The 17,150-nt window shown below is 42.5% G+C and overlaps 1 protein-coding gene across 3 annotated transcripts in view; it reads right to left on the reverse strand.

The window, feature by feature from the left end:
- The window catches only part of C5H8orf34 (chromosome 5 C8orf34 homolog), a 355,582-nt gene that overhangs the window by 191,296 nt on the left and 147,136 nt on the right, over positions 1 to 17,150 (reverse strand). For all 3 annotated transcript variants that reach the window (XM_056522121.1, XM_056522120.1, XM_056522122.1), the window contains exons 5-6: positions 16,383 to 16,411; positions 14,257 to 14,429 (exon numbers count right to left, since the gene is read on the reverse strand). In XM_056522121.1, the coding sequence (XP_056378096.1) occupies positions 14,257 to 14,429; positions 16,383 to 16,411 (202 nt within the window). The remainder of the gene's footprint in view (positions 1 to 14,256; positions 14,430 to 16,382; positions 16,412 to 17,150) is intronic.

Consider the following 17,150-nt stretch of genomic DNA (forward strand, 5'->3'; position numbering starts at 1 on the left):
CCACCCGTCTTCATCATCTCCTTGTCATTATCCCACCCCCCCTTCATCATCCCCTTATCATCCCACACCCCCCCCCTTCATCATCCCCTTGTCATCATCCCACCCTCCCTTCATCATCCCCTTGTCATCATCCCACACTCCCCCTTCATCATCCCCTTGTCAACATCCCACCCCCTCCTTCATCATCCCCTTGTCATCATCACCACATGTCATCAGCCCCCCCCCACCCCATCATCCACCCTCATCATCACCGCTTGTCAATGTCTGATACAGTGGTCTTCAATCTGTGGACCTCCAGATGTTTCAAAACTACAACTCCCAGCAAGCCCGGGCAGCCATTGGCTGTCCGGGCTTGCTGGGAGTTGTAGTTTTGAAACATCTGGAGGTCCGCAGGTTGAAGACCACTGCGGCATTCGACATCATCCAGCCCCTCTCACCCCCTTTAGTTCTGTACTCCCCTCCGCTTGGCGGGACGTTAGGGTGCGCTGGTCCGGGCCATCTGTGCTGCAGGGACCGTCCGGTGGGGAGGGATAGTCGTTCCGGGCTGTCCATCTTCACCGGGGGGCCTCTTCTCCGTGCTTCGGGCCCGGAATAGAGACGTTGCCTTGACGACGACGCACAGGGATGTTACTCATGAACGTCCCTGTGCGTCGTTGTCAAGGCAACGTCTCTATTCCAGGGCCGGGCCTGAAGCGCGGAGAAGAGGCCCCCCCCGGTGAAGATGGACAGCCCGACACGACTATCCCTCCCCTCCGGACAGTCCCTGCAGCACAGATGGCCCGGACCAGCACTCCCTAACGTCCCGCCGAGCGGAGGGGAGTACAGAACTAATGGGGGTGAGAGGGGGGGGCTTGATGATGGAGAAGGCCGCAGTGGTCTTCAACCAGCGGACCTCCAGATGTTTCAAAACTACAACTCCCAGCAAGCCCGGACAGCCGATGGCTGCCCGGGCATGCTGGGAGTTGTAGTTTTGAAACATCTGGAGGTCCGCAGGTTGAAGACCACTGAGGGCGGAGAGTTCACTCGAGTATAAGCCGAGGGGGGTGTTTTCAGCACGAAAAATTGTGCTGAAAAACTCGGCTTATACTCGAGTATATACGGTACCCCTTTAATGTAATAAATGTGCTTGCATTATTTTCAACTTTGTAAATAAAACAAAAACTTTTTGTGCCCTATTATGTGAAAACGTTTAGTATGTAGTCTAGTTTTACTAATTTAGGAATTACAATAAGTCTAAGCTTTTTTTGCTGTTCTGTAATCATAACAAGTAACCTCAAATCCACCCCTTGTGTTTTGTACAAAATCACCAATATTGATTTTATTCATAATTTGTAATGGAAATTCTGATTCTTCTGGGAATTTAGGTTTGTAGTAGAAAGAATTAGAGATCTTCATAAAACCGCAATATTGATCAAGATTATAAAGCCACACAGACATTTTCTGATGCATTATGGGCCTGATTTACTAAAACTATCTAATTTTTTATGTAAACAGTCTTCAAGTACTCCATGACCCTCATTTACTATTGCAAATCGACATGTTTTGTCGGGTCGTCTACCAGATCTGAAGAAAACCGGGAAAAGGGGGCGTGCCCATCGGGAAAAGGGTGTGGTTACCGAAAAACGGGCGTGTTCCCGACATTTTCACAAAAAACATATTTACTAAGGTTTCCACATAAAATGTGGTGGATTTGAGTTGAGGAAAGCCCTACAGATCAGAACATGTGTAAAAAAAAGCAAAATGTAGGGAAAGTGGAAAATGTAGGGAAACCTTAGTAAATACCGTGGAAAATAAATTGTAGGGAATTAAAACCCTCAAAGAAACCTACACAACACTCTTAGTAAATAAGGGCCAATATGTATTACAATGGCTCAGGCTGTTTGATAGATCCGCACATTTCAAGACTATTTAGTGGAAGTTTAGGGTAACTAAGAGTTAATGTAAGCCAATAAAGTGAGAGAAAATTGTGGCACATGTTTGGCGTATAGTGGCACATTTAAAGCCCTAAACCTTTTCAGTGAAGCCACCCCTCTAACTTATGGCAATTTGCAATGAGGGCAGAGGCCTTCTGTAGCCACCAGGCCGGGCCTCAGGGCCCATGAACTGTACAGTAACTGCAGCAGCACCAGTATAGTACAGTAATGTATCTTGGGTACAGCAGTGTAGCAGGCAAGATGTGGGGGCTCCTGTCCAGATGCACTGCTCTAATGGGAGGGAATTTTTCCCCTGGTATGGAGCAATTGGCATATGCCTCATAATGGTATTTTGCCTTTCTCTAGATCAACACAGTAGGGATATAGGTTGAACTTAAAGGGGTACTACGGTGGAAAAGTTTTTTTTTTTTTTTTTATCAACTGGTGTTAGAAAGTTAAACAGATTTGTAAATTAGGAAAGCAGGTAGATGCCAGCGATTAAGAAACTTCACCTTTATTAAAACCACGTTAAAATCATCGACATGGAGAGACTTCAAAAAGACAAACGATTAAAATTCCAGGAATCAGTGCCAAGCACATCTTGCCGTGCGGTGGCCGAGTGAGCTGACTATTTCCCATTTTGCAGATTTGTAAATTACTTCTACTAAAAAATCTCAATCCTTCCAGTACTTATTAGCTGCTGAATACTACAGAGGAAATTCTTTTCTTTTTGCAACACAGATCTCTCTGCTGACATCATGACCACAGTACTCTCTGCTGACATCTCTGTCCATTTTAAGAACTGTCCAGAGTAGGAAAAAATCCCCATAGCAAAAATATGCGGCTCTGGACAGTTGCTAAAATGGACAGAGATGTCAGCAGAGAGCACTGTGCTCGTGATGTCAGCAGAGAGCACTGTGTTCCAAAAAGAAAATCATTTCCTCTGTAGTATTCAGCAGCTGATAAGTACTGGAAAGATTAAGATTTTTTAGTAGAAGTAATTTATAAATCTGTTCAACTTTCTGGCACCAGTTGATTTAAAGAAAATAAGTTTTCCATCGGAGTACCCCTTTAATGGGTTCTTTATTCAACCTTATGAACTATATCTACATGTAGCATCACCATCAACAAGTTAGCGAGTATTACATGTGTGCATTGCATCTACATTGCATATTACAGGCAAAACCAATAAAGCAATGAACAGTTTGTGTCCAACAGCTAAAGAGTCACTAAACAGGTAACTAAACAAGCTTGTAAAGTGAAACAAACCTCTTTACATACATGTAACACAACATTCTGCCTCCTTCCCCAATGTCATTGTTGAAAATATCCTCATCTGTCTTCACAGGGATTTAAAGGGGTACTCCGGTGAAAACCTTTTTTCTTTTAAATCAACTGGTGCCAGAAAGTTAAACATATTTGTAAATTACTTCTATTAAAAAATCTGAATCCTTCCTGTACTTATTAGCTGCTGAGTACTACAGAGGAAATTATTTTCTTTTTGGAATGCTCTCTGATGACATCACGAGCACAGTGCTCTCTGCTGACGTTATTATAATAATAATAATAAGTCTTTCTTTATTGTTGCACTGAGTGGGATTTGAACCCAAGGCCCCAGCACTGCAAGGCAGCAGTGCTAACCATTAAGCCACCATGCATCATGATGTCATCAGTGTTCCAAAAAGAAAGGCATTTCCACTGTAGCATTCAGCAGCTAATAAGTACTGGAAGGATTAAGATTTTTTAATAGAAGTCATTTACAAATATGTTTAACTTTCTGGCACCAGTAGATTTAAAAGAAAAAAGGTTTTCACCGGAGTACCCCTTAACCCCTTAAGGACCAGGCCATTTTATACCTTAAGGACCGGAGCGTTTTTTGAAATTCTGACCACTGTCACTTTAAACATTAATAACTCTGGAATGCTTTTAGTTATCAATCTGATTCCGAGATTGTTTTTTCGTGACATATTCTACTTTAACTTAGTGGTAAAATTTTATGGTAACTTGGATCCTTTCTTGGTGAAAAATCCCAAAATTTGATGAAAAATTTGAAAATTTTGCATTTTTCTAACTTTGAAGCTCTCTGCTTGTAAGGAAAATGGATATTCAAAATATATTTTTTTTGGGTTCACATATACAATATGTCTACTTTATGTTTGCATCATAACATTTATGAGTTTTTACTTTTGGAAGACACCAGAGGGCTTCAAAGTTCAGCAGCAATTTTGAAATTTTTCACAAAATTTTCAAACTCACTATTTTTCAGGGACCAGTTCAGTTTTGAAGTGGATTTGAAGGGTCTTCATATTAGAAATACCCCATAAAAGACCCCATTATAAAAACTACACCCCCTAAAGTATTAAAAAAAACATTCAGTAAGTGTATTAACCCTTTAGGTGTTTCACAGGAATAGCAGCAAAGTGAAGGAGAAAATTCAAAATCTTCATTTTTTAAACTCGCATGTTCTTGTAGACCCAATTTTTGAATTTTTGCAAGGGGTAAAAAGGAGAACATTTTTACTTGTATTTGAAACCCAATTTCTCTCGAGTAAGCACATACCTCATATGTCTATGTTAATTGTTCGGCGGGCGCAGTAGAGGGCTCAGAAGGGAAGGAGCGACAAATGGTTTTTGGGGGGCAAAAACCCCCAATGGTGCCCCTATGGTGCCAGGACAGCAAAAAAAAACACATGGCATACCATTTTGGAAACTAGACCCCTCAGGGAACGTAACAAGGGGTAAAGTGAACCTTAATACCCTACAGGTGATTCACGACTTTTGCATATGTAAAAAAAATATATTTTTTTTTTACCTAAAATGCTTGGTTTCCCAAAAATTTAACATTTTTAAAAAGGGTAATAGCAGAAAATACCCCCCAAAATTTGAAGCCCAATTTCTCCCGATACAGAAAACACGTTGCATGGGGGTGAAAAGTGCTCTGCTGGTGCACTACAGGTCTCAGAAGAGAAGGAGTCACATTTGGCTTTTTTGAAGGAAATTTTGCTCTGGGGGCATGCCGCATTTAGGAAGCCCCTATGGTGCCAGAACAGCAAAAAAAAACACATGGCATACCATTTTGGAAACTAGACCCCTCGGGGAACGTAACAAGGGGTAATGTGAACCTTAATACCCTACAGGTGTTTCACGACTTTTGCATATGTAAATAAAATATATATTTTTTTTTACCTAAAATGCTTGGTTTCCCAAATTTTTTACAATTTTAAAAAGGGTAATAGCAGAAAATACCCCCCAAAATTTGAAGCCCAATTTCTCCCGATTCAGAAAACACCCCATATGGGGGTGAAAAGTGCTCTGCTGGCGCACTACAGGTCTCAGAAGAGAAGGAGTCACATTTGGCTTTTTGAAAGCGAATTTTGCTCTGGGGGCATGCCGCATTTAGGAAGCCCCTATGGTGCCAGAACAGCAAAAAAAAAACACATGGCATACCATTTTGGAAACTAGACCCCTCGGGGAACGTAACAAGGGGTAATTTGAACCTTAATACCCTACAGGTGTTTCACGACTTTTGCATATGTAAAAAAATATATATTTTTTTTACCTAAAATGCTTGTTTTCCCAAAAAATTTACATTTTTTAAAAGGGTAATAGCAGAAAATACCCCCCAAAATTTGTTAGGCAATTTCTCCCGAGTACGGCCATACCCCATATGTGGCCCTAAACTGTTGCCTTGAAATACGACAGGGCTCCAAAGTGAGAGCGCCATGCGCATTTGAGGCCTAAATTAGGGACTTGCATAGGGGTGGACATAGGGGTATTCTACGCCAGTGATTCCCAAACAGGGTGCCTCCAGCTGTTGTAAAACTCCCAGCATGCCTGGACAGTCAACGGCTATCTGGCAATACTGGGAGTAGTTGTTTTGCAACAGCTGGAGGCTCCATTTTGGAAACAGTGGCGTACCAGACGTTTTTCATTTTTATTGGGGAGGGGGGTTGTATAGGGGTATGTGTATATGTAGTGTTTTTTACTTTTTATTTTATTTTGTGTTAGTGTAGTGTAGTGTTTTTAGGGTACAGTCGCACGGGCGGGGGTTCACAGTAGTTTCTCGCTGGCAGTTTGAGCTACGGCAGAAAATTTGATGCAGCTCAAACTTGCAGCCGGATACTTACTGTAATCCTCCGCCCATGTGAGTGTACCCTGTACGTTCACATTGGGGGGGGGGGGAAATCCAGTTGTTGCAAAACTACAACTCCCAGCATGTACGGTCTATCAGTGCATGCTGGGAGTTCTAGTTTTGCAACCGCTGGAGGCTCCGTTTTGGAAACAGTGGCGTACCAGACGTTTTTCATTTTTATTGGGGAGGGGGGCTGTGTAGGGGTATGAGTATATGTAGTGTTTTTTACTTTTTATTTTATTGTGTGTTAGTGTAGTGTAGTGTTTTTAGGGTACAGTCACACGGGCGGGGGGTTCACAGTAGTTTCTCGCTGGCAGCTTGAGCTGCGGCAGAAATTTTGCCGCACCTCAAACTTGCAGCCGGATACTTACTGTAATCCTCCACCCATGTGAGTGTACCCTGTACATTCACATTGGGGGGGGGGGGGGGGGACATCCAGCTGTTGCAAAACTACAACTCCCAGCATGTACGGTCTATCAGTGCATGCTGGGAGTTGTAGTTTTGCAACAGCTGGAGGCACACTGGTTGTGAAACACCGAATTTGGTAACAAACTCAGTGTTTTGCAACCAGTGTGCCTTCAGCTGTTGCAAAAGCTACAACCCCCAGCATGTACGGACAGCGGAAGGGCATGCTGGGTGTTGTAGTTATGCAACAGCTGGAGGCATACTACTTTGCCTGGGGATGCTGGGGATTGTAGTTATGCAACAGCTGGAGACACACTGGTTTGCTACTTAACTCAGTGTGCCTTCAGCTGTTGCAAAACTACAACTCTCAGCATTCACCGACAGCCAACGGGCATGCTGGGAGTTGTAGTTATGCAACCACCAGATGCACCACTACAACTCCCAGCATGCACTTTAGCTGATTGTGCAAGCTGGGAGTTGTGGTTACACAACAGCTGAAGGTACACTTTTCCATAGAAAGAATGTGCCTCCAGCTGTTGCAAAACTACAAGTCCCAGCATGCCCATAAGGGCATGCTGGGAGTTGTGGTGTTCTGCCTCCTGCTGTTGCATAACTACAGCTCCCAGCATGCCCTTTTTGCATGCTGGGAGCTGTTGCTAAGCAACAGCAGGAGGCTGTCACTCACCTCCAACGATCCTCGCTGCACCAGGTCAGTCCCTCGTCGTCTCCGCCGCCGCCGCTGCTCCTGGGGCCCCAATCCCAACAGGGGCGCCGGGGATCGGGGTCCCCAGCACCCGGGGTGCACGTCCCGCACCCGCTCACGTCCTCCGGAAGAGGGGCGGAGTGGGTTGCGGGAGTGACACCCGCAGCAGGCGCCCTGATTGGTCGGCCGGTAATCCGGCCGACGAATCAGGGCGATCGTGAGGTGGCTGGCTCTGGCTGACGGCCCCGATCAGCCAATAATTCCGGGTCACCGGGTCACTGGAGACCCCATTGACCCGGAATCCGCCGCAGATCGCTGGACTGAATTGTCCAGCGATCTGCGGCCATCGCCGACATGGGGGGTCATAATGACCCCCCTGGGCGATATGCCCCGATGCCTGCTGAACGATTTCAGCAGGCATCGGGCACCGGCTCCGCTCCAGATGGTTGCGGGTGGCCGGTAAAACACATGACGTTCTCATACGTCATGTGTCCTTAAGGACTCGGAAATGGAGACGTATGAGAACGTCATGTGTCCTTAAGGGGTTAAAGCTCCAAGTTATAATGGGGGGTATTTATCAAAGGATTTATGTGTGTTTTTTAACGCAACTTTGGCGCAATGCTTTGGCGCAGTGTCTTTTTGCGCCAAAGTTTGGCGCATTTTCTCCACTGTCATTTTTACAACTTTCTTAAAATCACACGGTCCTGTGTGTGATTTTAACTTTAGTCAGTTATTCATCATTTGCGGCAATCGATCTTTGGCGCAATTGTGCGCCTTTCGGCGTCAAAATACATTAAAAAAAAATTTGTGGAAGCAGCGACGCCTCCGGGGCTGCTCAATACTACCCTGCGACATAGTTGTCTCTGAGGGACCTTCACCCTCCGTTGAGCCAGCATTGGACATGGCCACACAGGTTCAGGAAAGGTAAGCACTAAAGCAGTGGTCTCCAACCTGCGGACCTCCAGATGTTGCAAAACTACAACTCCCAGCATGCCCGGACAGCCAACGGCTGTCCGGGCATGCTGGGAATTGTAGTTTTGCAACATCTGGAGGTCCGCAGGTTGAAGACCACTGCACTAAACTAACAAAACAAAAAAACGACTCAAGTTGAAAATAAAATCCATTTCACATGGTGACTATAAACCCCACAAAAGAAAATAACTCCTGTCGCTTGCTGATATACTGCAGGAGGGACTCCGAAATGGCTGCTCTACAGGGTAAAATACGCGTCCTCTGTGGTGGTAAGTTCTGTGTAAAAGGCGCTGTGAACGGCTGATTTCAACATTTGAGCCAAAATTACTAACAACTTGCACCAAATGATAAATTTGGTGCATGTCCACGAAAACCAAAGAAAAAAAGGGTAAAAAGAAACGGTCAACAGGCAAAATTGATAAATACCCCCCCCTCATTGTGCTGTGTTTGCTGTGGACTCAGGGCTATGTGTGCATACCGGCCTCAGATACTATTCTTCAGAATTATCCTTAACAGAGTTCATTTCATGAAATATTCATAAGTAAGTCATGTGTTGTTGTTTGTTATGTGCTTAGATTGCCATCCACTTGTATTAATAAGGTTTGCAGAATGTTCATTGAAGTTATGTCTACAGTTCCTTCCATTGTAGTTAGATTAGGATTTGTGTTGTGTTTCAAGAGGCTTAGATACATTATTAAATATTCTTCAAAGTGAAGCTCGGATACCAATTAGTTTTGTTGTTTTTGCAGAAGCCAACCGCGGCTCACAATGAAAGGAACCTGGCAGGAGCATCAATGCTTTAGGAGGAATCTATAGTTCTATATATTGTACCCGGCAAACACGTCAGCCGGGATTATAAGGCAGGAGACACTATGGGGAAGATGTATGAAGCTGTCAAAAAGAAAGTCTGTCTTTGTAGCCCACAGCGACCAATCACTACGCAACTTTAAAGGGGTACTCCGCTGCTCAGCGTTTGGAACATAATGCTTAGAGACTGAGCCGGGATCTTGTGACGTCATAGCCCCGCCCATCATTATGTCACACCCTGCCCCCTCAATGCAAGTCTATGGGAGGGGGCGGGACAGCTGCATTGAGGGGGAGGGGCGAGATGCCATGTGGGACGGGGCTATGACATCACGAGCTCCTGGGGCTGGCTCTAAGCATTCAGAACATTTTGTTCCAAACGTTGAGCAGTGGAGTATCCCTTTAATTTCATATTCTGCTCTAAAAATATGAAAGCTATTTTGTAGTTGGTTGGTCTGCGCCAGAGGCATAGCTTGTATCTTCTTGGGCCCAGATGCAAAATCTACAACAGGGCCCCATATGTGGATTATAATACTGGCTCTTTTGGGGAATATGTGCTTTGGGGGCCCCCTTAGGCACCAGGGTCCCAGTGAGACTGCTACCTCTATTGCTACGCCCCTGGTCTGGGCAATGATTTAAAGAAAGTCAATTAATTTAAAGGAAAGATGTCACTAGTTTCATGCATCCCAGAGTCTTAACCTCCATGCAACAGCTATGATTCACTCTGAACGGCTGCGCCATTTTGGAGTGTTCACAGCTGCAGCTTTGGCCAGAAACAGTCTCCGACTCATTGGAGGTGTCTACCGACCTTGACCGAGATCTGTCAATAAGGGCCCGGGGGCCACAGCAATGACTTGGAGCCCATTTATGGTCAACGCTTCAACTATGACGACTCTAAACTAATGGTGCAGCGGTTAAGAATGAATCATAAAAGGTTGTGAAGCGAGATCAGGTCAGAGCCCCAGGAAGAATAAAACTAGTGACAGCTTCTCTTTAACTATATTATATGTACTACAATAGGACCAATTTTTTTCATGGAAGTATTAAAATATGCACACAGATAGTAGTATCCGAGCACTGGCGCTTATGGAATCGGTCAGCTGCTAAGACACCCTCTCGTGGTTCCCTGCTATACAACTCAAAATAATTAAAGTACATGAGATAGATAGATTTAGTGTCAGCGCTAACGGTGATGCTAATAATGGTGGTTTTTGTTTGAAAAATGGGATAATTGAAATACTAGTGGTGCCAAATTGGTGATGGCAATACATGTTTTTTGAATACAATGCTGGTATTTAATAGTGAATGATGTCTATTGATGTTTCCTTTTTGCCAAGATATACTGTACTTTGGTAATACTATAAGTCGTTCCACTTACGGTATTGATGTGAGGGTCTGGGTGACAGTCCATTCAGACGACGGTTTCAATGGAGTCTTTGTGCCGTTATCTTGTGGTGGGTGCCGGGAGACAGCCCAGGCCGGTGGCGTCTACAACCGGCAGTTCCGCTGTGAAAAAGATAATGACCCGGCTAACCTTCCAGTGTGGAAACTGCAGTGACGTCACTATCAGCCTCAGGTTAGCCGGGTCATTATCTTTTTCACTAACTGCTAACTAAATTCTATAATCAAATAGTGCTCTGGAATTAACTCCCCTGTTGTCCTGTTTCCAAACTGCACAGCAAGTGCAGCAAATACAAAAATATATGTTCATGTACACAACACAAACAGCAAAATGGATCCTTCTTCCGTAACCTGAGAAAGGGGATACCATTCCCTGAAAAGCGTTGTTTACTGTGACATCTGAAGATTCCTATGTCCTGAGGGTTCCAGTGCAGTCTCTGGGGTTTTCTGTTGTTGTGGTGGTGGTCTGGCAGCTATACCTGTTGAGACTGCAGCATGCTCTATTGCAGTGTTTCTCAAGCGCTGTCCTCAAGTACCGCCTACAGGTCATGTTTTCAGGATTTGCTTAGTCTTTCACAGGTGATCTACAGTCAAGGCCGTAAATGTTGGCACCCCTGAAATCTTTCAAGAAAATGAAGTATTTCTCACAGAAAAGGATTGCAGTAACACATGTTTTGCTATACACATGTTTATTCCCTTTGTGTGTATTGGAACTAAACCAAAAAAGGAAAGATAAAAAGAAAATCGGACATAATGTCACACCAAACTCCAAAAATGGGCTGGACAAAATTATTGGCACCCTTAACTTAATATTTGGTTGCACACCCTTTGGAAAAAATAACTGAAATCAGTCGCTTCCTATAACCATCAATAAGCTTCTTACACCTCTCAGCCGGAATGTTGGACCACTCTTCCTTTGCAAACTGCTCCAGGTCTTTCTTATTGGAAGGCGCCTTTTCCCAGCAGCAATTTTAAGATCTCTCCACAGGTGTTCAATGGGATTTAGATCTGGACTCATTGCTGGCCACTTCAGAACTCTTCAATGCTTTGTTACCATCCATTTCTGGGTGCTTTTTGATGTATGTTTGGGGTCATTGTCCTGCTGGAAGACCCAAGATCTCGGACACATACTCAGCTTTCTGACACTGGGCTGTACAGTGTGACCCAAAATCCATTGGTAATCCTCAGATTTCATGATGCCATCCACACATTCAAGGCACCCAGTGCCAGAGGCAGCGAAACAACCCCAAAACATAATTGAACCTCCACTGTTTCACTGTAGGTACTGTGTTCTTTTCTTTGTAGGCCTCATTCCATTTTCAGTAAACAGTAGAATGCGCTCTACCAAAAAAGTGAACTTCTCTCCTTTTTATCTGCTTTCAGGTGAGATTTTTATATTGCCCACACCTGTTACTTGCCCCAGATGAGTTTAAAGGAGCATCACATACTTGAAACAATGTTATTTATCCACAATTTTGAAAGGGTGCCAATAATTTTGTTCAGCCCATTTTTGGAGTTTGGTGTCACATTATGTTTAATTTGCATTTTTGTTCTCCCTTTTTTGGTTTAGTTCCAATACACACAAAGGGAATAAACATGTGTATAGCAAAACATGTGTTACTGCAATCCTTTTCTGTGAGAAATACTTAATTTTCTTAAAATATTTCAGGGGTGCCAACATTTACAGCCATGACTGTAACTGTGGTGATGCCTTATTCCCTGACCAGAATTATATCACCTGTGAAAGACTAAGGAAATCCTGAAAACATGACCTGTTTGGGTACTTGAGGACCGCACTTGAGAAACACTGCTCTATTGGACTACTTAACCTCTTCCTGCAATTTCAGGTACATGTACGTGGTGATTAGGGATGACTTCCCGCATCACCACGTACATGTAAATAATGGATTTTAAATGTCACAGGGCCGCCAGGCACTGTGACAGTTTATGGAGCTTGGCTGTGCTGCACAGCCAAGCTTCCCTGATGCTGGCCAGGGAACAATCGCAGTGAAACACCTAAAGGGTTAATAAACTTCTTTAATGTCCTTCTGACTACTTTAAGGGGGGTATCCAAGACACAGACCCCTCAATTCCACTTCAGAATGGAATTGGTCCTTGAAAAATCAGATTTTGACATTTTCCTGAAAATCTTAAAAAAAAAAAAAAAATTATATATATATAAACCTTCTAACCTTCTAAAAAAGTAAAAGAATGTTTATCAAACAATAGGAACATAAAGTAGACACATTGTAGATGTGAATTAATTATTAAAGGGGTACTCCACTGGAAAACATTTTCATTTACATCAAATGGTGCCAGAACGTTAAACAGATTTGTAAATTACTTCTATTAAAAAATTCCAATCCTTCCAGTACTTTCTAGATGATGTATACTATAGAGGAAGTTCTTTTCTTTTTGAATTTCTTTTCTGTCTGACAACATGCTCTCTGCTGACACCTCTATCCATTTTAGGACTTGTCCTGAGTAGAAGCAAATCCCGATAGCCAACCTCTCTTGGTCTGAAGAGTTCCTGACACGGACAGAGGTGTCAGCAGAGAGCATGTTGTCAGACAGAAAGGAAATTCAAAAAGAAAAGAACTTCCTCTGCAGTATACATCATCTAAAAAGTACTGGAAGGATTGGGATTTTTTAATAGAAGTAATTTACAAATCTGGCACCATTTGATGTAAATGAAAATGTTTTCCAGTGGAGTACCCCTTTAATTTGGTGTAATCAGAGTTGTGCTCTCACTAAACCCTTATAGGGGAGCGCCTTTCTAAATATTATCAGCAATAATCATGCTCATTCTTTCGTAATTTGAAACTCAGCAGTGTGCAAGGTGCATCAGAATCCCATTGAAAACAATAGGAAGCTGCTGTACCAGAATTTCCAAAATTACGTAGTGTGAAGGTTACTCTTTGCAAGAAGGATATATATCAGCCCTATGGGGTTCCTGCAAAGTCTGCTAGATACCCAGACAAGCTTTCATAACATAGTACCTAAAATCATAGCTAATACAGTGATCCCTTAACTTACAATGGCCTCAACATACAATAGTTTCAACATACAATGGTCTTTTCTGGACCATTGTAACTTGAAACCAGACTCAACATACAATGTTATGGACATTGAAACGTGTCACAACTGGAGGAACTGACCAATCAGAATGGGCATTTTACTGGTAAATCACCTCTATTGTTGAAGTGCCTGCACTGACTGGCTGTCTGGTAGCGCCCCCTACATTACAGGGAGGAACTACAAGTTCTGTACTACTCCTTACCTGCTCCTTTGGACACCAAGTAAGGGTGGCTCCATTTGGGACCCTGTGTGTACTGTATAGGACCCTGCAGAAGCTCCTTTCCTCTACATAAACCATTGTTTCCCAACCAGGGTGCCTCCAGCTGTTGCAAAACTACAACTCCCAGCATGCCCGGACAGCCGTTGGCTGTCCGGGCATGCTGGGAGTTGTAGTTTTGCAACAGCAGGAGGCACCCTGGTTGGGAAACAGACATAGTGATTTACAGCTCCCAGCTGATCTTTCTCTCTTTTATATGTAAGGATTTGCTTTATCTAGATTAGTTATCTACTTATTTATCTTTTAATCATCACTTTTTCCTATTTTTGGATGACATTTTGGGGGCTTCAGAACCAATTACCAGGTTTCCATAGAGTCATGGTCTCAACATACAATGGTTTCAACATACAATGGTCGTCCTGGAACCAATTAATATTGTAACTTGATGGACCGCTGTACTGGATAGCATAGCTCCAACCCATATGCTAGTAAAGGAGAGTAAAACCATGTCTGAGAAAGAGCTTTGTTTTGCCAAACCTTTATTCCTTAGACACAGCAAGGTACGACCTTCATAGCCTTTAATAGCTGTAAGAGTGATCCATAATGTGCACTAGCTGCACAACCATTCTTACCTCCCAGCAGGACTGCTGCTGCCTTCATCCCCTTCCCGCTGTTCGTTTTTATTTCTTGGTACAGGAGGTTGTATCATTTCTGAAGCTAAAGGGTCAATGTCATTGTCTTCCCTTCCCACCCATTCTCCGATCACACAGGGTCTCAGAAGTGAAGAGTTAAATGCTCTTGTGTCCTGAAGACAGAAAAATGGAGAATTTGCTGCAGCAATATGCATAAGATCAATAAAAAACAACATGCAGGTATACAGTATTGTTAATTATTATTATTTTTTTTTTTTTATAGATTGTAGTTCCCTGCACTCCCTAAAGGCTATATCAGAAAGTTCTCATACACAACTGACATGGAGATCAAAAGGGCAGGAGAGCTACAAGACAATATCTGAAGGTGTGTCTGAAGAGTGCCAGGTCCTCTACATCGGCAGTCTCCAAACTGTTGACCTCCAGATTTAGCAAGACTTCAACTCCCGACATGCCCGGATTCCAGGAGTTGTAGTTTTGCAAAATCTGGAGGTCTGCATGTGGTGTCCCAGTACAGGAGTTGTCCTGTCAGGTAAACATTGCCTCAGGTAAACATTGCCTCTGTCAGGTAAACATTGCCTCTGCATTGAAATGTATTACAGTTTAGTGTCTGAGGATCTATAATGTGTTTGTTACATTGCCTTTATGTTGAAAATGTCTTGTCACACACAGTTTGGAGACCACTGCCCTACATTGTAGAGAGAGCTTACAAGCCATTCACACACATCAATATAATCCTCATGAGGACCTTTCAGATGTTGAATTCTAAAGCTGCTAAAATGAGGCACATCCAAGAATAAAGAGTATATTTATACAGGTCAGATTTGCACGCTGCAAACCCAACACAGATACAAAGATTACCACTGGGTTTTGGCTGCAGATATTGCTGTGGGTGGATAAGCCCATTAATAATTTCATATGAAATAAGTATTTTTTTTATTATTTTTTAAATAGCTAAAGCTTCACCTCTGCATTTTCTATAGAATGTCAACAGGGTTGTGATACCTATTTACATGCGAAGGTTGTGGATTGTCGTCAGATATGACACGGATTTGAGCGTAAAATACACACTAAATTAAGTGTTGAATGTGTTAATGGAACCTAATACTTTGTTGGTGCTTGCAGAGTACACAAAGAACTAGCTATAGGGGTATTCCAGCACAAGCTGCTAGAAAACAACTCAAAAGTGGTATTCCCATCTGGACATTTATGGAATATCCACAGAATATACCATAAAAGTCCAATAAATGCAGGTGCCACATTAGGGACCCGCACCTATCACAACATCCCCTGCACCTCTTCTTGAGATCATCTCGAGAGCTGCTTTTATGCATTTTATGTAACACCCATAGATGTCAAAGAGGGTTGTGTAAACAGCATAGCCCCATTAGCTATGTACAGTATATAATGTAGTGTGTTGTGTTACGCTGTTTGTGCAACAGGCAATAACATCAATGGGGATACACGCACTGTGTAGAACGACCATTTTGGCTGGATTTTTCACCTCTAGCAGCAACAAGCAAACCGGATGAAACTGGTTTGGGTTTTGGAGGGGCCTCAACCTTGAAACAGAATTAACGTCTGTCAGACATTTATGGCACATTCTGTGGATATGTTATAAATGTGCAGATGTGAAATCCTCATAAGGGCTCATTCACACTACATAATTGATGTGAACAAGCTGGCACTAGAACCACTTGAAAATGCGCTGCCTCCATAGACGGCAATGCATTTCCAAGCAGATTGTGCAGCAGAATTTCATAGAAACCAATGGCAGGCTTCTGAACCATATTTTCGGCAGCAGGATTAAAAATAGATAGTGTGAATAAGCCCTTAGAAAGCTTGAACATTCATTACATAACCATCATGTCACCATCATGAAATGAAAAGGCAGGATCAGGCTGTGGGTAATAAATCTAACCTACTGCTTGAAATGTGTTCTGGCTCCCTTTGTTGCTAAATAATCATTTCTTAAAGTTTCGAAATTTCCAGGCATAAAAGTAATTAAAAAGAAAAAAAAAAAAAAAAAAAAAAAAATATATATATATATATATATATATATATATATATATATATAACGTATATAACCTTATATAATTGAATATTACCTGTTCCAGTTCATCTGTAACAGCAATACCTGTGAAAAACAAATTTTACAAATTTAATCTAAAATATTTCTCCCTTGTTTGGTGAATATAAATCAGTTACTCCATAAATCATTTAAATAGTAAAGACATACATAAAGTGATGCTGATTTATACAGTTTCACATTTATTGTTAATATTCTGGGAAGTAGAGATTGGTAATTTTATCACGAAACAGCACCCAGTGTTGCATTAAAGGGGTAGTACTCTGGTGGAAAACTTTTAAAGTAAAACAGATTTGTAAATTACGTCTATTAAAAATTCTTAATCTTTCCAGTATTTCTTAGCGGCTGTATACTACAGAGGAAATTATTTTCTTTTTGGATTTCTTTTCCGTCTGACCACAGTGCTCTCTGCTGACATCTCTGTCCATTTTAGGAAATGTACATAGCAGCATATGTTTGCTATGGGGATTTTCTCCTGCTCTGGGCAGTTCCTGACATGGACAGAGATGTCAGCAGAGAGCACTGTGGTCGTGACAAAAGAAATCCAAAAAGAAAAGAATTTCCTCTTTAGTATACAGCCGCTAATAAGTACTAGAAGGATTAAGATTTTTTTAATAGAAGTAATTTACAAATCTGTTTGACTTTCTGCCATCAGTTGATTTAAAAAAAAAAAAATTCCACCGGAGTACCCCTTTAAGGACGTATCTGTGCTCAAATCGACCCGACAATTGTCAGCTTGTGACAACGTTCGGCTTTCTATGTTTGGGTCATTGTATTGTATGGGCCC

The sequence above is a fragment of the Hyla sarda genome, chromosome 5 (genome assembly GCF_029499605.1).
Source record: "Hyla sarda isolate aHylSar1 chromosome 5, aHylSar1.hap1, whole genome shotgun sequence".
NCBI classification, from domain to species: Eukaryota; Metazoa; Chordata; class Amphibia; order Anura; family Hylidae; genus Hyla; species Hyla sarda.